The sequence below is a fragment of the Sinohyriopsis cumingii genome, unplaced genomic scaffold (genome assembly GCF_028554795.1).
Source record: "Sinohyriopsis cumingii isolate HCF-2022 unplaced genomic scaffold, ASM2855479v2 utg001110l, whole genome shotgun sequence".
NCBI classification, from domain to species: Eukaryota; Metazoa; Mollusca; class Bivalvia; order Unionida; family Unionidae; genus Sinohyriopsis; species Sinohyriopsis cumingii.
Window position 1 is genome coordinate 1,547,901 of NW_028315961.1, and position 27,026 is coordinate 1,574,926.

Sequence of the window (27,026 nt, forward strand, 5' to 3'; positions counted from 1 at the left end):
GAACTGAATAATTTTGTTTCATTTATATTGAAATATTACAGTGATTAATAAAATGCCATATAATTTGTATCCATTACTTCATTAAAAAGATTTTTATGTCAATGAAAATGTACTGAAAGTTTAGGAAAATACTCTAAAGTTCAGTCAAATTTCACTCGTAATTCAATGAAATCTGAATGAAAGTTTTGGTAAACGTTTTAGTGAAATCTCACCAAAATGTCAATGAAATTTTAGTGAGGTCTCACTAAAGTTTCTGTGAAAGTTTTGGTCAAAATGCTTTAGGAATCTCACCAAACTTTTAGTGGTATTTTCATGAGCTATCACCAAAATTTGAGTTCAATCTCACTAATATTTAGACCAAAACCTTCACTCAAAGTTCAGTCACATTGTCACTAAGAATAGGTGACTAAACCTTGGGGGAATAAAATGGTGTCAATAGGGGGACTTGTACTTCAAAACAAATTGTAAAGCAGTGCATACAATATCTTGACAATGTATAGACTAATAACTGTGAACTGTTTCATTATGAAATCCCAGCATTTATCACACACTTCCATAAATATTTACAGATCTTTGCTTCCCTGTAACTAAGGAGGCTGTAATAATTTCATCTGTATTTATACACAATGACCACTTCCACATGGCACATGTTAGAACTAGCTTGTTGTCTTCCAGCTGCGGGTGTCATAGCAATTCTGTCCCCCCCCACACACACACACACTATAAGATACAAAAATGCATAAATGAACACATGAATCGAATTAAATTTGACTGGAGCTACTTCAAATTCAGCATTGAATGATATCAAAAGACAATGCATGGTACACATAACATTCATTTGAAATATTATCATTACTTACACAGAACATCAACCTGTATCTGACTTGTGCCTGTGCCATTCTGTTCTTGCCCAGATGTTGGTGTCATGATGTTTATGGCTGTACAATTGTAGGTACCCTTGTTGTTCCTTGACACAGATCTAAAGTATAACATGGAGGGTACAGAACCCTCCCCATTTGGGGTCCAGAAGATATGTGCAGCAGATGGGTTGCTATAACTGACTCCACAAGATACATTGAGGGGCTCTTTCTCTACCACTTTGTATGGGCTGGTCAGGTTCTGTATTGATGGGGGATCTATATATATATAACATGCTAGCATTAATCTTTAGAAGAAGTGATATTAAATGAAGTTGTATGAACAAATTAACCTCATTCTGATTAACTAAGAAAGAAAAAATAACCACCGATGATTACCTTGTTTGAAAATAGTCAAACTACCATTTAAGCAGTATGATGCCATATTAAATAGATCATGTGGTGCAATACGATTATCAGAGATAAGGTGAAACAATATCATCCAATGAAAAGTGTACCTCAGGAGGAATCATACTATACAAACAAGTAAAATGTATGTATGTATGTATGTATGTATGTATCTATGTATGTATGTGTATATAAGCATATATGTATGTATGTATGCATGTATGCATGCATGCATGGATGTATGTATGTATGTCTGTGTGTGTGTGTGTGTGTGTGTGTGTGTGTAGGTATGTATGCATGTATGCATGTATGTATGTATTTTTGAAAATAACATGGCTTTTAACATGTTTTTTATAAAGCAATTTGATATGCCAATAATGTTGATATATGAATTTGTGATCCACTATGGCACATTAATATGCTTATATAAATACAGCTGTATTGTTCCAGCATTAGGTTATATTTCAACAGTAGGCTATTGCTTCTACATTCTCTAAATCTGTGTTGAACTTCCACTAAACATTCATTAGTGTTGTTACAGTAAAATAATGATAAAAATATTAATAATCCTCTTGAGTCAGGGACTTTGCAATGGTTAGGTGTAAACAATCCATGGGATTTTAATAAAGTGTTCACAATACCAACTGTAATGATCGAAATATTGTAGAATAATCTGTGATATACTGTAAAAATGCATTTTGTTGAGGTCAGTGCATAAATCATTTTTTCTTTTTAATTTCAGTCCATCGTGACACTTAAACATTAAGTTTAATGTATTATGCTAGGATCTCTGAAGTTTGACAACTTGTAAAAATTAATCTGTTCTGGTTTAGGACATGAATTAAGTTTTAATTAGCCACCCAGTTGTTTAACAATTCAAACTGGAGGGGTGTGGTATTAACATGAAGTCGTAGCATTAAACTGTCCAGAATTTATTTAAACCAGAGAATATTTTAGGACATTGTAGTCCATCTGAAACAGGTGTAATAGAACGATATTTTCCAGAATAGGTATTAATAAAGGTGGACTATTGGAAGAATTTTCTGACTTCTATGGGGCTGATACGAATTTTGGCTGGTAAAGTAGTAATCCTGATTCTCTAAGTTAAATGAGGGTGTGTGTTCCCAGACAAAATTCTGAGATTTTAAAAATACCCCTCATAGAATGGATCATTCTAAGTTTCTTTGGGATGCCAAGTACATGTAGTTTGACTCCAGTGGAGCAAAAAGTATTCTAATATTATGAATAGTTGATGGGACAAGAGGGTCTTGAAATTTGTGAGAAGCGATCAGGGCTCGGAAAGGCTCAAAGGTATGACCTCAATTACATGTAATATTTGTTCACTGATGTAAATTTGTAATTATTGTTGAATTTATTCATTTTAAATTCATATTCATTTTTCCTTGAGTTTAGAAATAATAAGTGCATGTTCTATGATTCATGTTGTAATTATACGTTACTGCATTTGTATGGGAAAATATGAATGAGTTTTTCGGAATGCAGTATATCCATCCGACAAAACAAGTTCATATTTTCCCATACAAATGCAGTAACCTTTTTATTATATGCTCATTTTCTTATTCTACCTAAGGCTTAATTAAAAAAAATAAAATAACACTACAAGAAACAAAGTACCTGAATGTATGCTGTATTCCAATCTAAATACACAAGCGCAGATTCATTATAACAGAACAACATTATTAATACACACATAACTCCGCCCAGATAAATTTGAACTTAGTCACGCGCTAGACATAACTTTCGAGAAAAAAATGGCACGTCTAGTTAAAACTGAAAATTGGAGTCATATTGTGAATGAATGTGCATTGCAACAACTTTTCCATTTGATCTGGACTGAATAGATTTTGGTATTTTTGTCGATTCTACGAAATGTCGTGATTATGGACTGGATTTTTATGTGACAATTCCAAATGAAATACATCGGACTGAAGCAGTGAGGGAGACATATGCAAATGAGTTTCTGTTTCTGTCATTGGATGTTTGAAATCATAATGTGGGGAAAAAATATGAAGTCTTTCAATTGCAATTATCAAAAAGATGCTATGGAATTTAATGCTTATTTCATTTTGAGTGCAGTAAGGCGGATGTAAATGCACTTGGAATATATTCAAAATTACAGTAAAACTTCAAAATGTGTAATAAAGATTGAGAACCTATGATATGGCTCATATAATTTGGATTTGCAGAAGTAAGAAAGTACATTTTGAGCAAATTCAGGATGTAAAAATGCAAATAGGTTTTGTGCCATTCTTATTACCAGCTAAAGAAGACAGTTTATTCCTTGTCACTTGCATGTTATTTGTAAGGACCCTGTCTGGTGTCTACTGTATAGCTAGCCTAAATCCAAAACATTGTATCAAAAAATATAATGCGGAATGTGCCAAAGCAGATTTTATCCATTACTAGTAATTCCATCCAATATGTGCATAAAGAAGCACAATTGTTTTATTAAGAAAAAAATCATTTGCTATGTCCATTCAAATCCATTTAATTTCTTGCTATTAACACATTCACACAAATTAATGCATCCAAAGGGTCTGATGCCTGACTAACAATCAAATGCACAATTCTGACAGAGAATTTCTATATAAAAAAACCAACATATGTATGCTTGAATAGTGCATATAATTCAGCTAACAAATGTTAAAGGTATTGAACTAGCTTGCGATGAGAATTCAACAGGGATGTGTACATGCGAACTGCTTAAAACCAATTTGGGAGTAAACCATTCAACTAAGTGGGTTCAGAGTGAGTTCCTTAAAATAGCTTGAGTCTTCTCTAAAGGACAGAGGAAAAAATATTAAAATAAACCCAGTATTCATTGTTTTATTTGCTTTTTATAACTTTGACTTTGCTTCTCTGCAGAACAGCAGGAAATATAACATTTGATTATATTAGCCAATCTCTCCACCCTTATAACTTAAATGATTTTGTTCCAACCAGATTTGACACTGGAAGGAAGTTTCCTGTGTATGTGTGAATGATTTGGTCTAATCCCCACTTCACAAATGACCACTCACTCCATTCCAAGATATCTTCTAGGAAGCATCTGACTCTCATGACATGATCCAGGGCTTCCTTCAAGCTACCTACTCTTACATAGGGTGGGTCAATGAAGCATCTTAATCTCTTAACTTCCTCTACTGTCATGCCCTGGACAAGATACATAGCTACCTTCAGGTTTGTTACTTGACTTGTCACAAAATCCTTTGTAACTGTATGCCTCCATTTATGTTCAAGATTTTCCACTGCATAATAGCCATCCACCATCCAATACCAACTGTCTTTTAAGTTGTTAAAAAAAGCTGTTACTGCTACCATCTTCTTTTCGCTTATTCCGTAGAATGGCACGAATGACAAACGCTTTTACTTTTATTTCTAAAGCAAGGACATGAAGGAAAACATCCTCTACTTTTCTCTTCTCATATTATCTACTAATCACACAAAGGTAATGAGACAAAAACTAACCACATTATATACTATCCACACACGGGAAGAAGCCAAATCTAAACACATTATCTACTATTCAAACACGCAAAGAAGCAAAATCAAACCCTAACTATACTATCCACACATGCAAAAAGCAGAAACATAACCATAATCTACTATCCACACACGCGAAGAAGCAAAATTAAACCCAAAATCTACTATCCACACATGCAAATAAGCTAAATCAAACCCCTAATCTACTATCCACACATGTGAAAGAGCAAAAAAAATAACCAAAATATACCATCCACACACGCGAAGGAGCAAAATCAAACCCAAATATACACTCCACACACGCGAAGAAGCAAAAAACAAAACCCAATCATACCATTAACACAGAAGGAAAAGTTAAAAAAGCACACACTCTACTATCTGTACAAACGTACGTGAGCACTTACAAAACCCAATAATCTACTATCCACACAAATGTACATGAGCTCATACAAAACACACACACACACACATAACCACATTATTAAAGGAGTAAGTGTTTATAATCACACTAATCCACACTCATACAATTGGCATTTTTAAATAGTCTCTTTTCTAGAGTTTTGGTTAGCCCTGAAAAGGGCTGTTTTTCTGGAACTCCAGATGCACCTGAGTAATGATGACATCTCCCAGGTCTGGCACCACAGACACATCTCCTGCTCCAGTCATTATTCCAGTTAACTGTAGCAGATGGGAGTACAGAGGCTTGATGGTTAGCCTCAACACCCCAATCTTCAGTTTCTGGGATTCTGAAGATTTCCCTCTCTCTTCTTCTTCTATGCCACACCCGAGGATGTTGTCCTTGCCATGGCTCCCGCTGTCTCTCCAATTCCTCCTCCCAGTTTTCTATTTGGGGGACAGCAGCTCTTGATACTGGTAGTATTATTGGCTGTGGTTGTTGTTGACGCTGTTGTTGTGGCTGTGGCTGTCATGCTACCTGTGGAGGCGTCCTTGCTTCAGGTTTCACCTCACACACAGCTCTCAGCATGAGGTGAGGCTGGATTCCTTTTTCCTATCCTTCTCTTCTTTCTTCTTTTTTTCCTCCTCCTCTTCTATTCTGGCTTCTTCGGCTATAGCCTCCATAGCCAGCTCATCCAGGAGTTCCACATGCATCTGGAGTTCCATTAACTTCGCTATTCTGGTACTTATCGTTTTGCTGTTAACAAATCAACAGGAGTAGCCAGACTGATGAGTGTTTCCTATAAATACGTTAAGCACAGATGTGAAGGAAAACATCCCCTTACACCCAAATCTTACATTATCCATATTATCACCAAAAATGCGCAGACCTAAAAGAAACACTCTCTCACTTTTTCACTTACAATCACTCAATGAACATTTTTTGATAAGCGAAGGAAACGAACGACTCAATATTTTTTATTCAAATAACTCACAAGTAACAATTAACAATTTTTTTAAAATTAACAATTCAATTCAACAATAAACATTTTTTCAATAACTATCTATTTTGGACATAGTTGACAACGTTGTGAATTAAATTGAGATTTCCACTGTTGGAAGTCATTGGGCCATTGATGGACACTACGTTTCCTAGCTAAAGACAAAAGATAAGCATAATGGTCACAAAACCATCTATCTACTTTCTCATCATTTCTAGAAGAATGACAATCAAAATAAGTCACTAAATGTTCTAAAGAATATCCCAGACTGTGATGATGCAGAAAATACACACAATATTGTCCACACACCAATGTTCTGTGCCTTGTAATTTCACATTATTGAATCGTGTTGTCTGAGTATTTCTTCTCATAAAGTCAATATCATCTTCCAAAGGGGGCGATCCATACGAATTGAAATACTCCACAAATCCTTCTTGAGGAAAGTAGACGGCTACCCAGTGGGTTCCTGGGAGATGACTGTCATCCATGTTGATCACATAAGCTTGATGATCTTGAGGTTTGCGATGAGGTAGTTCATCTTTAACACATACGACAGGATTCCAAGAAGTAGTGTACGAACTGTGGTTCAAAAGGTAATAATGTTCCCAGGTATCCATTTTTGTATTGGTTTTTTTCTTTCTTCACAGGTAATGATAAGTGATCAATTCGATCCTGACTTTCTCTTGGAATTTTTCCGACAAGTAAACGGATATTAGCTCTGACTTCGTTCCCTGGTCCAAGAGAGTTTCAATGCGACGGATCTCCAGAGATGCTAATGGAGGCCAAGAATGTTCATGCAAGCCTTTATACCAATGATGAAACATGGCTTCTTTCGAGATGAGACTCCAAGATTCAGGACAGCTTCGATACGATGGATCTCTTGAGTGGTTAATGGTGGACAAGAATGTTCACGCAAGTCTTTATACCACTGATGCAACAAGATTTCATCCGAGATGAGACTCCAAGCTTCGTCCAGACACTTGTCCAATTTTTCTTCTTGACTCAGCATCAGGCATTTATCGTGTTGAATTTGACTGGGATGGTCGTTTTGACATCCATAGCAATCTTTCTTGATCAATTCTGTCATTTTTTCTGCCAAGTGTTTGGCAAAAGAGGAGACTAAATACTGTTCTTGTTCTGACCATCATACCTTTATCACTAGGTCCTTTTTGTTTTTATCTTGAAATGCTCCTTCCATGGTCTCCTCACATTCCATGTCCAAAGATTCTCCACTATGTAAAGAGGGATAACAGTCTTCCATTACTTCTAATAGTTTAGAATTACTTCTCTCAAACTGTTGATTTCTATGGTATTATTGAAATATGCATACAGGATCACGTTCACCATTTCATCAGGAGTTCGTGTTGCAAAATGAATTTCCACACGAATCTGACCCGATTTTATAGGGTGGAAATGTCCCTCTTCGCTGCCTTGGTCTGGAGTGAAATCAAAAGCCCAAAACGCATAGCCTCCTGCATAATCCTCGTATGTAATACCGTGACTGGTGTTGGTTCCTAACTGTGCGGTGGCTTCGTACAGGGACAAGTACGATCCCAAGTAATTCTTCTCATCACCAAACTCAGGTTCAAAAGGTCTTGGACACACAAATGTGTTAAAACCTGAAAGGATTTTTTTTAAGCTCCGTTGAAAGCTGCATTATCAACCATACCAACGATTAAACGTTTGGGCAACTGTCCTTGGAACAGATGATCTTCGATCATGGATTTCTGTCCTTTGGGAATGGAATATGTTTTCACTTCCACACTGCGTATCGGATACTTGGCGGTCGTTCTGCACAAAGTGTGACTGATGTTGTTTCCCACTTTAGGCAACACTTCCACATGTCACATGTAAAGTCTGGCTTCTTGGATGACGGTTTTGTTGTTGGTGTTGTAGTGTTTAATGCCATTTTTCAGCACACAATAGGCTATACATAGTAGCCAGTATTAATGGTGGAGGAAGAACCCAGGAAATCCCCGGAAAGAACCACCAACCCTCGAGAAGCTACTGGCATGCTTTCTCACATACCCACATGGGCCGAATCCGAGACTTGAACCTACGCAGACAGAGGTGAGATGGCAGTGATCCGTAATGGACAGCGCATTAGACCACTCAGCCACTCGGGATTTTGTACTCGTTAGCATTAGCCATCAGATGGAAAGCAGTACTGCTACGATTCAGTCTCAGGTGGACATCCACACCATTCAGCAAATACTTCTCTTGCAACCACATGTCCAAATGCAAACTATCCATCAGTTCCAAACTACAGCTTAGTGCAATATTGTTTCGTTGTTCTGTGAATCCCGAATTTGCCTCAGCCCAATCAACTGCAGTGCTGTCAAACTTTACACCTAGGGAGTCAGGCTTCCATACCATGCAAGCATCCAGATGGGTGTTCTTAGCTTTTTTTCCATATGTAAAGAGATTTTCCAGGTATGCTCGGTAAGGGTAAGTATCCATGCTGCTGCTGATCAGTTTGTTATTCAAGTACAGATCCACTGAGCTGAACAAGGAATTCATAAAATTGTAAACGGGAGCTACTCTGAATCCAGCAACTAGATTGGGATTGCCTGCCGTTTTGATCACTTTCACTTCAAAGTACAAGTAACTGCTATTCACATCGATGTAATCTTCGGGCTGACCTTTCATATCACACTCAATGGGAGCTGAATCCATCAAAGAGGAGATGGGACGAAATTTGACCCACTGGGATTCTTGCATCATCATCATGGTGGGTGGCATGGCAAACATATTCAGTTCGGACTTAGAACAGGCGCAATACTCTCAGTGCATCATTTTTCTGTTTCTCAATATTTTAATAATCAAAAACGTCTAAGTCTCGGACGGTTCTACTTTTCTTTTCTTTCTAGCTTTAGGAGTATGAAGTTTTGTGAAGGGGTGTTTTCTTCTTCTTCTTCTCTTTCTGCTTTGTCCTTGCCATGGCACTAGGGAAACAGGAATGCCTGACTTGGCAGCGTCCATAGTATTTATAGGTGCTTCTCGTCGGCCCAAAATGTCTTTGCCCATTTGAAACAAGACATTTTTGCCTGCTCTCAAGAATGCTTCTTTGGGGTTTTGTTTGTCAATGATGACATTTTGGAGAAATTCTATGTCTTGCATCAATGCGGCATCTTTCAAGGCGTGCAGTCCTTATGTCACCATCGGTTTCAACACCGGTGCCACCTAACAAAAGGTGGATTTCAACATATCTCCTAAAACATGTCCTCGCTGTAGAGCAATGCATCGGTACACTGGATACATGACTTATGATTCGTCAGAGATTCGTTTTATGAAAATGGAGTTTCACCATGACTTTCCCTTTGGTGAATGGAATATTTGGTCTTAGATCTCCTTTTATAGCAATGTTGACAATGTCAAAATACGACTTACTGGCAGGTAAACAGTGTGGATGTACAAATTCGCGGTGAACGTGATAGGTGTTTCCACCTTCTTTGTCAGCGTTCGTGGCAGAATCTACTTTGAAAGGAATGACACGCAGTAACGGTATGGAGGTGTGTGCCACCACGTTGTATTCCACCACATCGGAGTAAACAAAGATCAAATTCAGTCCTTGGTTCATTTCTACTGGGGATCGAAAATACCTTGCAAAATCCAGGTTGTTGACAATGTTTGGTATGGTGATCTTTTTGTTCTTATCCGTAACCATACTGAGGTCTCCACCCAAAATATCATACAATTCAGTGCACTTTCAAAGTGTATTAGCAGGAGATGAGACACTTTATGGTACTCAATGGTGACACGTTTTTTTTAGTGGTCAGAACTTTGTCAAATGTTGCATTGATTCTGTCAGCAATTGCGTTCACCAGATGTTGACCACTAAAATAATGTCCCGAGTTAATTTTAAACTCATAGATTAACAAAGGAGTGTCACTGTTGGGTACTGTATGCTTTGCAAGTAATCTGTGATGTTTAGTGTTAGTCAAGGTTTGTTGCAGTGTTTGGTCCAGAACTGCGACCTCAAAAGTGTTTTGAGTTTCAGTGATGTTTTTGATTTGTGTCGGGTAAATCACTTCCACCAAAGCCACTTCCCAATCGGCTTCATGATCTAATTGGATGACCTGAGGTAATGTGGCCGTGTAACAGCAGAAAGTGTTATTGGGAAACACCTCCATGGAACTGTCACTGGGTAAGGTTAAGTAAAAGTGGCTATGGTTGTTCATAATTCCAGAGTTCTGTGGCTGTCCGAGAGGTTCCTGGAAGTCAGAGGCATGTCTCTGCCCAAAATGGGATTGTTACTGTTGTTGGAGTGGTGACTGACACTGGACACAAGATTCCTGTTGTTGCCATTTGAGGAGAATTTCAGGGAAGGATTGGGAAGAAGGTAACCGATGCAACTGGTCATTAAAATGGTCCACAATTGTTTGTCTCCTTGTTGCAAACTCCAATTGGCGATGGCCGTACCATGACACAATATACTACAAAGATTTGGCAGAAAAAGACGATTTGCATTTTAGGCACACATTCTCCATACCACACTCACAAGGGATGCTTTTGTAGGTTTTGCAAAGAAGAACTTATTGAATGAGTGGTTGCTGCAGTGGTAGCAGTAGCTGAGGCTGTGTGAAAGGGCATGATGTTCACTTCTTTTTATAGTCGATGACTTGCGAAGCATCGATCCAAGAATCAAAACTTGGAGGATATCCTTTCCAATGCACTTTGACTTCTTCGACACGTCTTATTCCCACTTTACGGGTTCTGTGTTCGAGAATGCTTTTGATGCTGTACACGTCATCTTCTTTTTTGGTGACACGTTATAAATTGGGTAAGTAAAATCTTCCTTTTAACTCTTCTCCATTTATGTCTTCCAATTTATAGATGGCAGGATGACAGCCATGCACTCGTCCAGTAAAATGAAACAATTCGGTTGTCCAGTTAGGTAAGTAACCTTTGTCGAAAGTGCGTTTGGTTCTGGAAAACTTGCGTCTAATGGGTTTGTGTAAAGTGTAGGTAGCTTGTTCTTGTAACCATCGTTGCACTTGAGGTAAACGGAGACTTTTCAGTCGGGTTTTGGCAGCACGATACAATTTTTGAACTGCTCCGTAACCTGCAGGATGGGATGGATCGTAGTAAATGCTGGCTAACACCTTCTCCATCTTTTGTTTGTTAATAAGTTATCCACTCTTCGCTGGTGCTACTTTGGATGGGACAAAAGGGTGGCTTGGAAACGGATTTACGTGTCTGATGGGCCATGGCAGTAAAAGAATCTAGTGGTGGAGGTGGTAATGGAATGGCTTTGGTCTTCTTTTTTTTCACTTCTGGTTTCCCTTCTTTCTTTTCAATTTCTGTTGAAGGAGGAGTGGACATCATCTTTTAAACACAAGCTTTCATTTCGTCTCGTTGGGGTGGGGGGAAGGGGTCAACAAGGACGCTGCAATCTTACTAGAAATGGGAGCTGCTGACGGTGTTCGAAAAACTTCTCGTATCTCTTCTTCCTCAGGCTTTCGTGGGGTAGCGTCTCTCATGACCACTAGGGATGGTAGTGGTGGTGGTGGTGGTGTGGGGGAAGGACTTTTCATCAAGGTCTTAAAATCTTTCAGAGTGGGTAGAGCTGTTTCATCTAAAGGTTTCTGGTGAAAGAGTTGCAGTCATTGCAAGAGTTGACCGTACTTTTGCAATTTTTCTGTTTCGGACAAATCGGGGCGATCCATCAACGATTGCAATTCGTGTTGTAACTGGGACATCTCGGTCAAATTGGGATTGGGAGACAAATGCGGGGTTCTTTGTTCTTGCCAACGAGAATGACCAGATGGGTTTGATGGTGGTCAGACACAATTCCGTCGTCTTCGATAGGAATGCCTTCCTCAAACATGATGGAATCGCCTTGACTTTCTCGCAAGAGGCTGTATGACAATTGCCACTCTTTGTAAAACCACACAATTCATTGAGGTGGATGATCGATCAAATGATGTTTATGTTCAATCAAACGTTTGACAAATTCGGTTTTGCCTGAACCGCTAGGTCCAGCAATGAGCATGCTAAAGGGTAGACGAAGATATAAGGACTCACAACTGGCACGATCTAAGTGTTCGTCTATGACTTTGAAAGTGGAGGAAGAGGGCGCAGACACATCAGAGGTAGCCATAGTGCCAGGAATGTCACTTGTGACATGAAGACAGACAAGACAAGAGTTTATATACTTTTTGAGGACACATTTATTGATTTTTTTAAAAATAAACATGAAAGACTAAAATACATAAAAGCCAAAGGCTTAAGTACAGCGATAAAATGCACATTAAAACGATCAAAGTGGAATAGAAACAAGTCTCTGTACAACATGTTTTGGGTAACCAAGATGTCCTAGGGACAGGGTATAATGTTCTTACAGGTTCTACGGGGGTAATGTCACACAAGTGTCCTCCCCAAATAGTCTTTCAGGAATGTCCATGACAGTCCTGTCCTGAAGGGAATGGTTGTCCTCGGTGACGGGTTCTTCTGGCACTGTCATTAACACAGGTTGAAAAGTGATTTTTTTCCTTGGACATGTTGGATCACAACTCTCGAGCATACTGGGCCACTTCTTAGGTCCAAGCCTCAAAACCCCAATTTTTCCAGTCACTTACATCTGTCCAATGAGGGTGTAAGTCACAAGCTACACACACATCTTCATACACCTCTTCGGTACCTAAAACTTGACGAATCTTTTTTTCCCGTAGAGGTCGAGAAGTATCTAGATGAAAAATCAAAGCTTTGAGCGAAATGAGTCTATCGTGGAGATCTGAAGGGACCACTTTCATGTTTGATTGGGTGGTAAGTACTGTTCGTGAAGAGTCCACAATGAATCAGCTGGTAAACAAAATCCCAGAAAACAAGTCACTAAGACACACACCACACGTCGACCCAAATTCAACGGATACAGTTGTCATACTAAGTGTTGGTAATCATCCACTGTTTGAATAGTGTCATTGAGTTCCTTCCATGGAATCTGTTGAATCACTGTTGACAAAAGCCGTGGCAGGGCAGCCTGTTTTTATACCCTCTTTTTTCGGAAGCAATAAATGTACTTTCTTCCCAGAGATATTCATTCTCCAGTAAGGAATCTAAATGCTCCAAACACTAGCCTACAGTTCAGATTTCGTTCAGAAGTTTCCTCTTCCACTAAGCAGATGTTGCATAAAAGATTTCGGTATCCTTCAACTGTTCTTCCTCAATTCGTTGCAGTAGGTGTAAAGAAAATCATGAACATGTTGATCCTTCTCGTCCTTGAAGTGTTTAACAAGGTCTGAGCACTGGAACACTTTCTCATGAATCAGTCCTCTTATAGCATTCAGGTACCAGTGGTTTAAACATCAGTGACATAATGGATGCAATTGTTCTTTACGTTTGACTTGTATTTTAACCGGTTCTCGGTAAATGCTTTCTCTCAACTCCACAGGCAAATCATGAATGTTCTCTTGTAAAGTATCCATGATCAGGTCATACTAAAACCCTCTTTTGTTGGAGATAATAAGTGTACTGTCTGCACAGAGATTATTTTACTCTAATAATGAATCTAAATCGTTTAGTCATTAACTTGTACATCACAGTTCGTTCAGCCGTTTCCTGATCAGGTCATACTAAAACCCTCTTTTGTTGGAGATAATAAATAATAAGTGTACTTTCTATACAAATCTGAATGTACTCCAGTAGCTAAACAAATGTTTTAGTCTCTAGTTGACACACTACACATCACATCAATTTTCCTCTAGAGACAAAATTCGATCACATAAAAGATTTTGGTAATCCACTAACTCAACTCGTAAGTAGCAGGATGAGTAGACACCAAATTCTTACTGTCCTTTCAACTGAATCAGTCCTCTTATAGCATTCAGGTACCAGTGGTTTAAACTCTGGTGATGTAACGGATGCAATTGTTCTTTATGTTTCACTTGTATTTTAACCAGTTCTAGGTAAATGTGTTCTGTCAACTCCACAGGCAAAGCACAAATGTTCTCTTGTAAAGTATCCATGATCAGGTCAGTGTACTGTCTGCATAGAAATGATTTTACTCCAGTGTCAAATCTAAATCGTTTAGTCACTAATTTGCACATCACGGTTCGTTCAGAAGTTTCCTCTTCCACTAAGCTGACGTTGTGTAAAAGATTTTGGTAACTCTCTAACTCTTCCTCTGGAATTCGCTGCAGTAAGTCTACCTGGTAGCAAATAGAATCATCAGTAACAAACCAATCCTAAGAACCAAGGAGTAGTTGATGAATGTCTGACCACTGAAACACTTTCTCATGAATCAGTCCTTTTATAGCATTCAGGTACAGTGGTTTAAACATCAGTGACGTAACGGATGCAATTGTTCTTTACATTCATTTCACTTGTATTTTAACCATTTCTAGGTAAATGCGTTCTCTCAACTCCACAGGCAAACCACGAATGTGCTCTTGTAAAGTATCCATTCAGGGATTGCTGATATCATCCCACTAAAGGTAAATAGTGACAATTCGGGGACCATCGAGCAAGTTCCAGGTAGGCTGAATCTTGTTGTTCCAGTGGTGAAGTGACACATCGCAACTGAAGCACTGCACTTTATCCCCTTCGCCCAAGTAGAAAAATCCGGCTCTGGCTAATTCTTCGGGGGTCGGTCCTCTCAGATATTTAGGCCATTTTTCCTTTGAGCAACTGAAAATGGTTTTCAAAGTTGCAGTATTCAGGCAAACGCACAGGGAATGAATATTCGTCTTTCACAGGTTCATTTCGATGAGGGTAGGGTGACATCGACAGTAGTTTGCTCAGGGCTGGATGACATCTGTAGGGTGGTAGATGTGAAGGTTGACATCCACAATGACAACCAGTTCCACAATGACAACCAGTAAAGAGTCAACGATGACGAGTGGCATCGCTTTTGCATCCTTCAGGTTTGACACGCACAGTATCACTTTCCATGATAGGAGTAGTGGTAGTAGTAGTAGTGAGAACAAAATGCATCGCATTCCACTTGAGAATCACTGAACTTGAATTGTGCCTGTCTGAACTTGTTTTGTGTTTCTCTGAAAGTATTCATCTTTCTCGCTTGGTGTTGGTAGTCACAATGAACTATCGATCTTGGACGTTGTCCCTTTCTATATGCTGACCAATATTGATGTGACCGTATGGCAAAGTGAAGTGGTTGGGAAGTAGCACTTGCTACTGGTACACGATTTGATAGACTTTTTCCAAGGGTCGACTGATGATTTGGTGAGTGGGTAAACGTCCAATCTTGTGCGGTTGGTAGGTGGTCACTTTAAAATTTCCATCCTCTCCAGACTGCAAGGCTTCTTTCAATACCCCAAAGTTTACCACTCGACTGGTGCAATAATTGAGTCAATCCTTTCACTTTACACTCCATGTGCACTTCTCCTTGTTTGTCCCAGTATTCGTAGCTGTAATTATTTGGATCGCCACTAGCAAAACTAAAAATCTTCTTGTCGGGGTGCTCATCTGTCCAGGCTCCTAAACGGTCTCCTTCAATGTTAGGGTGATGTTGACCCGGATGATAGATGTAAATGCAACTGTTTGTATCAAAGTACAGGACGCGATCTCCTAACAGTTCTAAAGCTTTGTACAATTTTGAGCGAGCATGGGCTGTCACGTAAGCCATAATGATGACACTTCCGAATTCGTCGGCTTGTACAAAGTCCAGATCTTCTTCGTAATTGACTAAGATCAAATCCTCGTGAATGACGTCCACGTGTTTCATATATCTGGTTTTGTCATGAATCATCTGGAAGTAGCGGGAAGGTTCTGTCAAATACTCCGTCTTGGGTAAACACGGTCATTGTGCCATTTTGCCCCACAAGCAAACGATCATCTGCCTTCATTTTTCTCGAAGTGATCTAAAGTGATACCTCCCTGCTCCCAATATTTCTCTTTGAATGTCTTTTGGCCTTCGGGAGTGTGACACCAGGAAGGATAGCCACTGGCTTCTTGTTTCAGTTTCAAAAAGGTATCCACGTAGTCTGCGAAAATGCCTTTCTGAGTTGGGTCACACTTGTGGTATTTCTGTGTCTTTGGAAAGTGGTAAATTTCGTACACTTCTAACGGTTGGTATCCCAGGTCTAGAGCTTTGAACAATTCCACGCTGACCCACATTCCCGTCAAGGTGCATTCTTCCTAGGTGTGCTAACAAGGCTGGTCTTTGTTACACATTTTGGCACAAGTACAGCACAAGGGAAACATCAGTTTGCCATGGCAATGGTAAGGTAACACGGGATGATACAAGTCAGTGGGAGGCAAAACTTTGCACTTGATCAAGCCTTTGTATTGTCGAATGTGGTCCAGGTCGATGTGTTCCGTCAGCAATTGCGGGTGCCTTGTAGGAATGCAACAATATTTGCACATGTAGGGATACAATGAAAACACATCCAAGTATTTGATTTCTTCTCCTTTCTCTTCATTAGTGTGGTACAAAAAACAGGTAGCATTCGTCCATCCTCCATACAAACCATCCCTCGGGTTCAGGGGGTCCATCAACTTGCAACTTTTTACAATGCGTTTAAACTTGGGATCAGTTTTCAAACGGTGATTGTACTCGCATTCCCACATTTCCACCACTTGGTATCCTTGCTGTTTTAACTTCAAGCGTTGCTGACAAGTGGCCTGGTATAAGTCTTCCATGGTTCATTGTAAAAACTGATTTTTAGTGCCACGTTGAGGGTAACAGAGGGGACTTACGTGAAATAAGCAGCTGTTAAACTCCTACATGATCTTGGGGTTTTCTAAGTCCCAGCCATCTACCGAATACGTTCTGATGGTCTTTTCGCCTCCTCCATTGTGGGCATGCTGAATCCATTTGTCTTCCTTGTTGCACAAGTAACGTAACCAGCGTAGGGCTTTGACTGACTACTGACATTTGACAAAGTTGGTCATTTGAGGGCTGATAACAGCCAGGGTGTTTTCGGGCATGAATCGTTGATGGTACACTAAGGAACATGCTTTGGAAATGGTGCAGGCTTCTTTCAAACGATCGACCCCTCTATGTTCCATGAACAATTCTTGAAATTTTCCACAGCAACACCATAAAATGTCCACATCGGAACGATAATACTTTAACACTTCTTCCAGAAAGTCGAAGGGGTCAGCGGCGTGAGTTTAGTGCCAAGCGTAAAAAGCTTCTTGTTGTTCTGTACGCATGTTGTCGCGGTCGTAATAGTGAGCCTCAGGCAAATGGGGTAGAACAGCGTGTTGATTTGCTTCGTTATTGAAAAAGTGTGGAAAGTACCCTTTGAACATTTCTGTCATTCCAAACGTTTTAGGCATTCGACTCAAAGGCATGGCCAAGTAGCTCATTGAATCTTTAAACTGTACTTATCCTACTTGCATGGAAATGATTTTGGCTCCATTCAAAGTCACTTTAGGCCATTCTGTGCCTTGTTCCATATAGTATCTGAGAAGAAAATGTCCATCATATCCGGAGAAATTGTGAGCCATCACCATGGCATGGCGATGACAATCTCCGTAACGTTCGATGTCCTCTTGGCTCCACGTCTCGTCGATGGGGTCTAAGATCCATTGAGCAAAATCTGCTAACATGTTCGGTCCCCGAAAGATTTTTTCATGTCCTCCAGGAATCTTGCTGCAGTGAGGGCAATGACTAAAGATAGGTTCTTGGATGCACTTCTTGCACGCTTGATGAGCCACGCAGAAATTAGGAATGTGAATGCTGGTCTCCTGCATGCATTCGAAATCGAAAAAGATGAAATTGGCTTTCTTCTTGTTGTCATCATCTTCCTGTTGGAGTTGATATTTTTGAACGTAGCCTTGGTGTTCCGAGTCCACGATTTGTTGACAAATGTGGCATCACTTCTTTCCTGAACATATGTGTGCCTTGGCATTATTGGTAAGTATGCCTTGTCCACACGAAGGACACAATCTCAGCAGTTGACAAGCACATTTCTGCTGTGAACCTTGTGTCTTCAAATGTTGTTGGTAACAGGCAGGGAAGACACAAGTACGCTGACAAGCTGGACAATGCACTTGTTCTTGTCCTTCGTCCAGACAGGGTTGAGAGGCCAAACATCCTGAGCATTTTGATCCACAATGTTTGTGTTGCTCTCGATTGTTATAGCCATAGTCACATTTCTCACAGTAATAACGGTATCCCAAGAATGCAGTGATACTGGTAATGGCATCGAAATGTTCGTGGTGATAATAGACATGATTGTATTTTCCATCCTTAAAATCTTTGCCTCGAAACAACAGAGGCCTGCGTAGTACTTGAGGAAGCACTTTCAAGGTGTAGTGTGGAGCTAGGACATCTTGTAAATTTTGAATTTCAGGAATGCTACAGGATGTGTCTTTGGACAGGCCGGCTTGTTGTAATGGGAGTTCTGCTTCACTTCATTGTTTGGTTTGGTCCAATATGAATAGTTTTCCAGGCTTTTTTCCATTCTACCATGATGTTCTTGTCGGCATACATTCATCCCACCATGATGGCATGGGCTAAAGACATCTGTTCTTGAGAGTTGTTAATTTGGACAAGGCTCTTTTTGGTACTGCAAAGGTCATCCGCCAATAACACCTTTTTGCATTGTCCGGTCATGAACAGTGTCGCTTTTCCATCAGTGATGTGAAATTGGTCATTGGATTGTTGCACATGTTGTATCTTGTCCTTGACTTTGGAAGGTGTCAGTTCTGCTGGGTTGCTAAACTCAATCCAAACAGGAGATTTCAAGCTGTCATGAATGGAAAGTCTCAAGCAATTGTCTTCTTTGGCTTGACATTGGTGTTTCAGTGTGGTTAACAATGAATCCCACACCTCGGTGATGAAGCCCTCTGGGTTTTTTACAGTGGTGCGTCGGACTTGAAATCCTTAAACTTCACCCTGTAAGTGTAAGCCGTAGTTCTAAATTTTCTAGAGGAGCACTTTTCCATCTCTCGAATGTGATAGTAATTGTCAGGGTTTACTAAAGGTGGTGAACTTTGACTGTGTGTAGAATCTCTGGGTCTGGATTCTGGTTCACTCATGTCATCTTCAAAATCACTGGCATGAATTTGTGCCAAGACTTCAGCTATTGTATGAGGCGATCAATCACGTTTCTGCCTCTTACTTTCTTCTTCTTCTTTCTTGACGAATTGATGCAATCGTTTCATCTTGACTGCAAAATGTCAGATGACTACATGTTAAACACCATGGGTCACTTTATATCCATGACAGACCAGCTTATATAAAGAGGGTGTGTCTTGTCTTCCACTATTCATTTCACTCTCAAACCGAGCAGAACGATGGAAGAGCCTGCACATATCGAACATTTGATCAGAACTTTGTGAGGGGTCATCAGAAAATTGTTTTCAGACAAGCCGACGGACTACTCACTCTCCTTTCAAGATAAAAGTCAAGATACTTGCTATATCTTAAGAAGAAAGGGCATTGGTCTTCAGAGTGTCCAGACCATCAAAAAAGCAAAATAGGCGCTAGTTCTTGCCTGGACAAACCCAGTAAACTCTGTAATATGCCCGATCTCTCTTGGACTTTGATTTTGGGAGCAGGTACTTTGTAAGCAGCTGCCACTGCCACTAAATAGGAAGGTGTCACCACTGAAGAATTTCTTGGAGACATGGGCTTCCATGGTGATGGTGTCATCAACGGAGAACTGGATGAACCCGAGGCTACCGGAGACGCGGACACCGTTGTTGCAGGTCGTGGTTTGTGAATGTAAGGTTGCGTCCTGGCCGAAGTGCCTCTCTTGCGGGTAGAAGCTGTTTTCTGTGGGCTTTTCTTTTTCTGGGGGTTGTGACCTGGTCTTGACACCGCTGCTCTTTTTCTTCTTGGGAATTCGTTTGGCTTTTTTGGGGAGTGGCTTTTTCCTTGGGGAGAACTTTGGGGGCATTTGGATCCCATCCCATCTTAAGAGGGAGCGAATGATGACACCTCCTAGAGTACCGCTCCCTCCACGTTTCAAAATGATTTGCTTTTTGGTTTCAATGTCGATGCGGGGATCGGCCAGTTGGGTTAACGCTACTTTGTTTCTATCAAGAATGCATGTGGCTTGATGAGGAATCTGAATGTTACCTTGCAGTAATTGACGTGCTGTCACTGTAAACCATTGTAAGACTTCTCTGAGACTTGCTTGTAAGACACGAGCACGTATTTGAGGATTTTTGTCGCAACTGATGCCATACAAGGCACGAATCAATTTGACGGGAAGATGAGACTGAAGGGACGTCATGTTGACACTGTAAGAGACAAACGAAAAGTGTCTGAGGTTTCAGTGGTGAAACAAATGGGCACGAAATCGCAAACAATCGGGGGTAGTGGGTTTCCACTAGATGAGTAAATAGGCGTGTTGAGTTTTGAGTGGCATCGTCGTACGCCTGAGGTAGCCAAGGCGTTCCTAACTGTTTGGCTAAGACTTGCACTTGCGTTTTATCTAGAGGGATTTTAAACAAGACCACATAATGAGCAATGGTACTGATGGTACGACTGGCTTCACTTTGTTGAAACAAATTTTGAGTGATGTAAATGACACTGTCATTACGACGATGCCCTTTGCGCGTAAACCACAGTTTAATTTCTTCTTCTTCTTCTCCTAACATGTCGACGAAAATGACCAGATGGGTTTGATGGGGTTCAGATACGATTCCATCGTCTTCGTTAGGAATACCTTCCAGAAGCAGGATGGAATCACCTTCACTTTCTCACAAGAGGCTGTACTCCGGTTGACCCTATTTGTAACACCACACGATTTGTTGAGGTGGACGATCAATCAACTGATGTTTATGTTTCGCTAGGACATATTGCAATGTTTGCATTTCAGGAATGCCACAGGGTGTGTCTTTGGACAGGCGCGCTTTTTGTAACAGGAGTCCTGCTTCACTTTGTTGTTTGGCTCGGTTCGATTTTCGAATGTTCTCCCAGGCTATTTTCCATTCTGCTGTAACGGTCTTGTTGGCATAGGTTCGTCCTACTACGATGGCTCGGGCTAAACACTTCTGGTCATGAGGGTTATTAATTAGGACGAGGCTTGTTTTTGGTGTTACGAAGGTCGTCCACCAATAAGACCTTTTTGCGTCCAGTCCCTTGAGGGGGAGAGACTTGGGTCATAAGTAGTGTCGCTTTTCCATCGGTGATGTGAAATTGGTCATTGGATTCTTAAACCTGTTGTATGTTGTCCATGACTTTGGAAGGTGTCAATTCTACAGGGGTGCTAAACTCGATCCAAACAGGGGATTTCAAACTGTCGTGATGTATGGAAAGTCTCAAGCGAACATCTTCTTTAGCTTGACATTGTTGCTTCAGTGTGGTTAACAAAGAATCCCACACCTCGGTGATGAACCCTTCTGCTTTCTCCAACAATACGTCGGACTTTAAATCATTACACTTCACCCTGTAAATGTAAGCCATGGTTCTAAATTTTCTAGAGGAGCGCTTTTCCGTCTTTGGCCAGGTGAAGACTCTCTGGGCCTGGATTCTGGTTCACTCATGTCATCTTCAAAATCACTGGCATGAATCTGTGCCAAGACTTCAGCTATTGTAAGAGGCGATAGATCACGTTTCTGCCTCTTACTTTCTTCTCCTTTGTTCACGAATTGATGCGATCGTTTCATCTTGACTGCAAAAGGTTAAATGACTACTTGTTAAACACCATGGGTCACTTTATATCCATGACAGACCAGCGTATATAAAGGGTGTGTGTCGTACCCTTCCACTATTCATTTCGCTCTCAAACCGAGCAGAACGATGGAAGAACCTACCCATATCGAACTTTTGATGAGAGCTTTGCGAGGGGTCATCATGAAATTTTCTATAGACAAGCCAACGGACTACTCATCCTCCATTCGTGATAAAAGTCAAGATACTTTCTATATCTGTTAGAAGAATTGACATTGGTCTTCAGCGTGTCCCGACCGTCAAAGAAGCAAAACAAGTGTTAGAAGAGACAAAAGTCAAGATACCTCTTATCATTGTCAAGAACAAGGATATTGGTCTTCAGATTGCCCTAAGAAACAACAGGAGCAAGTAGAAGAAGAGAGGGATTCTGGAGAGGAAGAAGAGGTAGCCTCCCCCAAGAAAGAACCCAGACAAGGGCAGAAAGAGAAACATGAGAAGAAAAGAAGATGAGAAGAAAGTGAGGAAGAAGTGGAGGAAAAAACTGTGAAAGTGAAGAAATTTAAAAAACAGAGAGAGTGAAGACAGACACAGACGAAAACGTTTTAAAGAGTTATGTTATGCTGTGAATTGTACCAGGCATAAAACATAAGTGTCTCTTGGTTTTGATATTTAGAATAAGAACCTACACTCACGCACTCACACACATACAATATTGGTAAAAAGGTTTTTTTGAGTTTCAATTGATGTTGGCAATTGAAATAGTACCTCTTTTTGAGAGAAATGGGTGGCCCTGAAAAGGGCCTTTGGGTATTTGTTTGTTTAAGCAACAAACCTAGGAATGGGAACCAATCAACTTTAACTGCCTTAAGCCTTTGCCACGGCCAAGTCCTACTTCTGAACTGCCTCCTGTCGATGATGATTTGGTAGAAATCACTAAGGGTGGTATAGCAGGTGTAGTCACAGGGTTGGGTTGTTTCAGACTTCTTAACACTGCTAAAATGTATAAAAGTACCGTGACCGTTTGACTTTCACTACCTTGTTTCTTAGCTGCTTCTTCTTCTTGTCATTTCCTTCTTGCCTCTTCTTATCGCTGAAGGAGAAAAGCTTGTTCTGCTTCATTTTGCTGCTGTAAAAATATATCCAATTCTTCTTTCTGTCTCTGTTTAAAATTCTCCATGTGTGGTAAAGAAGAAGAAAGTGGCGAAGGTACTGGTTCCAGAATAAATTATTGCAAAAGAAAATCAATAAAATCCCAATTAAAATTAACCTCTTCTGGAAGTAGGTCTGTGTTGACTTTGGTAGTCAATGCTATTCCATCACTTTTCGTCTCCACTGCACCCCAATTCATTGTCTTCTTAGTTTCCGTCATGTTTGAAAACTGTCACATGTGCTTCTATATAGGGAATGTGATGTCACAGACTGCTCTCTTTGGATTGGACGACTGACTCTGTGTGGTGACTGAATTTGTAACGCTTTTTTGGATTCGTGAATGAACTAAATCCATTTCGATCCTGATTGGTGAATGAACTCAATCCGTTTTGATCCTCCCTTCCCCTATAAATAAACACAGTTTGCTGCATTCCTTCACCTGTTCTCGTCACAAGATGTGGACAAACGTAGAATCCTCTACTCTCGTATCATCAATGCTGTTCCGTACGGACTTGCCCATGTATGTCAGATCATCATGGACCATTGTCAGGATGATGGATACAAGCATTTGGAAAAGAAGAATTTATGTGGAGAGACAAGGCTGTTTGAAGAGGTTCTGATTTAAGGGACCAGAAGTCAGAAAAAGTTTGAGGAAAAGAAGGAGGCCTATATGATGCCCTCTATGTTAACGGCATAATGTTAACATAAACCCAAAGGCCCTTTTCAGGGCCCCTAATATGCCCTGAAAAGAAATGACTTTCTTGCCTGCCCCCAAATTTAAAAATAAAATGTTGGATAAGTATTTGTTTCTTGTCTGTGTTATCTCTGTACACCCCGCTCTTTGCTCAGTACTGTGACGTCACCTTCCCTAGTTGCTACATTGTTACCAATCTCCCCTGCCGTGACGTCAGACGCTATCTTTCCCTTGTCACTATACAAACCCAATAGCCGCATGTTCAATTTCCCTTGTCGATATAGTGGCCCAGGGTGTACTTTAAAGTACTTGTCGCTAAACAGGCCCAAGGGGGTCTGGTAATGCTAATTCCAAAAGTTGCTATAATGATTATCACTAAACAGGCTCATGGGGTCTGGTAATGCTAATTCCCATTGTCGCTGAATCGCCTCACTTCACTACTGTTATTTGATGTTTGGATCTAATGGGAAATATTATTTGGATACATAAATTGATACTGCAGATCACTCTATAAGTTTTTCACTAGGCAATAGAGAACATGTTTTTAGTTATGTGTATCATCAGCTCTGGAGGAAAGATACACTCCAAAACAGGGAACAAGCACCGAGCGTCTAAATGGATACCTTCCTAAAAATGATGTTTTTACATTATTCTGGCATAAAATTGTTGGGAGAAACAAGATTTTACCACTTTTCCTCATTTGGGGGTGTGTCATTAGTACATGGGTGTATAATCTTGTGTACTTTATTTACACTAAATACAAACATAGACATACATAATCACACACAATTTAAGCATTATCAATACTTACACAAAACATCCACCTCTATCTGTCTTGTGTTCATGCCTATCTGTTGTCTCCCAATTGTTGGTGTCATGGTGTTTTTGGCTGTACAATTGTAGTTTCCTTTGTTGTTCCTTGACACAGAGCTCAAGTACAATGTGGAGGATACAGAACCCTCCCCACTGGGAGACCAATAGATCTGGTCAGCTGGTGGATTGCTATTGACCTGACAGGTCACATTGAGAGTTTGGTTCTCTATCACTCTGTATGGGCTGATCAGCCCCTGTATGGATGGGGGATCTGGTGAAAAAATATATATATATATATACTGAGAAAATAAGAAACACTCTTTATGGCAATGTTATGTTGAACTTCCACCAGAGCAGATTGCTATCTCAAACTTCCACTAAGGCAGGATTCTATGTCAACCTTCTACAAGGCAGTTAACCACAGCTGGATTAATATGTTATGCTTCTGCTAAGTCAAGATTGCTTTATCCATTGTATATTAATTAAGATGGAAAGTTTACCACTGAATACACATTATTTTCTACTTCGTGTGTGAAAGAGCCTTCTCTGTAGGATATAATGTACATAGCATGGACAAATATGTATCATTAGGTAATTATAAGTTATTGCATTTGCATGGGAAAATATGAATGAGGTTATTTTTCGGATTAAATACCAAATAATCCTAAATGTCCCATCACAAGTCCAAAAGTATAGAATATTCCGAATCAGTTCAAACAGTCTTAAATTTGCTGATGTAAATATAGTCTTGAATAGGTTGAAGTGTGTGTGTGTGTGAGATTAGGATTTTTAATGTAGCTTTAAAAAAAAATCAGTCAAATCGCTATGATGTCTGCAGTGTGGCAGTTTATAAAGATGTATAGCACTGGGGCATCATGCCACAGATATGTAGCATCATGTCCCACCCGGTCACATTATCCTGACACCAGGCCAACCAGTCCTAACTCTAACCTCTTAATGCTGAGCGCCTAGCGAGGCAGCTGTTAGTACCATTTTTGTAAGTCTTTGGTATGACTCGCCTGGGGTTCGAACCCACGACCTTCTGCTTCCGAGGCAGACGCTCTAACCACTAGGCCACTGGAGCGGTCGAATAGGTTGAAGTACCAATGGTCTTGATGTGTCACAATTAAATAATGTCTTTGAATGAACTCACAATAATCCCAAAATAGTTTTTCTGTCTGCAAAGTCAATGAGCACATTGTAATTTCAATGAATAACTTGTAAAAAAATATCCTCTCAAATTATACCTGAACACAACAGAATTTAAAACATGTATGAACAGTTTTATTTACCACATTTTTATATAAAAACATAAGACACAATAAAATGACCAGGTTGTACATCACAAGGTCACTTGGTGAACATTCTACGTTTGTAAATAAGGCTAGACTTTGATCTCAAATAGTAAACAACTCATTTATAAACATGACATAAAACATGAGAATAGTCAGGTTAGCCAAACCTCTACCCTCAATTACGGATAAAGAATATTCATTACACACACACCCCATAGGAAAAGAAAGATTTACAAATTACAAATTACAACTTACCTTATTTGATATAATGTGATCTATGATACAAATCTTCCAAGGCACTGTAAATTGATGCTGAAAAGATTACACTCAGGAACAAGCACACACACATGCACATATGCATGTACACATGCACACACACCACAAATAAAACATATAATGCACAGAATAAGGCATATTGACATTATTATTAAGATGAAATATATAAGATCTTATTAGGCATTTTGGCATCACTAAAATGCCACAGTGTAACCCATGACAACAGTCATCAGAAGCATCGAACACAGACAAAAAAGGAACCAAACACATACACATAATTATATACACAGGCATGTACATAAATATGAGCCTTACCAATGTTATTCAAGAACAAAAGCTGGTAGACAATGTTCTGAATAGATCATAAATTATTTGCTAGAACTTATCAAACAGAAATGTTTTCAACTTGGATTTGAATGAATCCACATCTGGTGATGATTTTATATGGTTCAGCTCATTCCACCGTAACAGCGCCACTGAACTATATGAACGATTTGCAAATGTTTTTCTTTTTGTGAATGGTGTCTTCAAAAGTATAACTGTCATCATACCGAAGACTTTCCCTTTCCATTACATACAGCTCCACCATGTTTCTGAGATAACACGGTGATTGACCTTTTCAGGATTTTGAACACTTGAGTGAGGGCTTTATGTTTTATCCTTAGCTCAATGGGCAGCCAGTGTTTGAGGTATTCATATGAATTATTATTAGAGTTAAGCATGAGCTTTCCTGTCATGCTCTGCACCCGTTGCAGCCTTTGGAAATCACACGCAGGCAAGCCAATCAATAGGGAGTTAGAAAAATCCAGGTGTTAAACAACTAATCCCTGGATCTAACTTTCACTGGATTCTTTGTTCTCAGAAGAATTTGAATGCTTTTTATTCATTGAATATTCCACCTTGCTGTTTTGCATTTGATCGTTACGTGATGTTTATGGGTAATAGATTCATCCAAATATGCTCATTCAACGTATTTATTTGTCATAATATTTTTGAAGAAATGCATTTTTGGAGTTGTTGCTTAGAGCCAAATAGAATAAATTCTGTTTTTGTTGAATTCATGTTTAGTATCAATCTATTTTTTTAACATAAATTGCA

At 39.8% G+C, this 27,026-nt stretch overlaps 1 protein-coding gene across 4 annotated transcripts in view; it reads right to left on the reverse strand.

Annotated features, from left to right (window-relative positions):
• LOC149772833 (nephrin-like) overlaps window positions 1–27,026 on the reverse strand; it is a 311,073-nt gene that overhangs the window by 178,196 nt on the left and 105,851 nt on the right. For all 4 annotated transcript variants that reach the window (XM_089947221.1, XM_089947219.1, XM_089947220.1 and 1 more), the window contains exons 9-10: window positions 24,356–24,628; window positions 861–1,136 (exon numbers count right to left, since the gene is read on the reverse strand). In XM_089947221.1, the coding sequence (XP_089803347.1) occupies window positions 861–1,136; window positions 24,356–24,628 (549 nt within the window). The remainder of the gene's footprint in view (window positions 1–860; window positions 1,137–24,355; window positions 24,629–27,026) is intronic.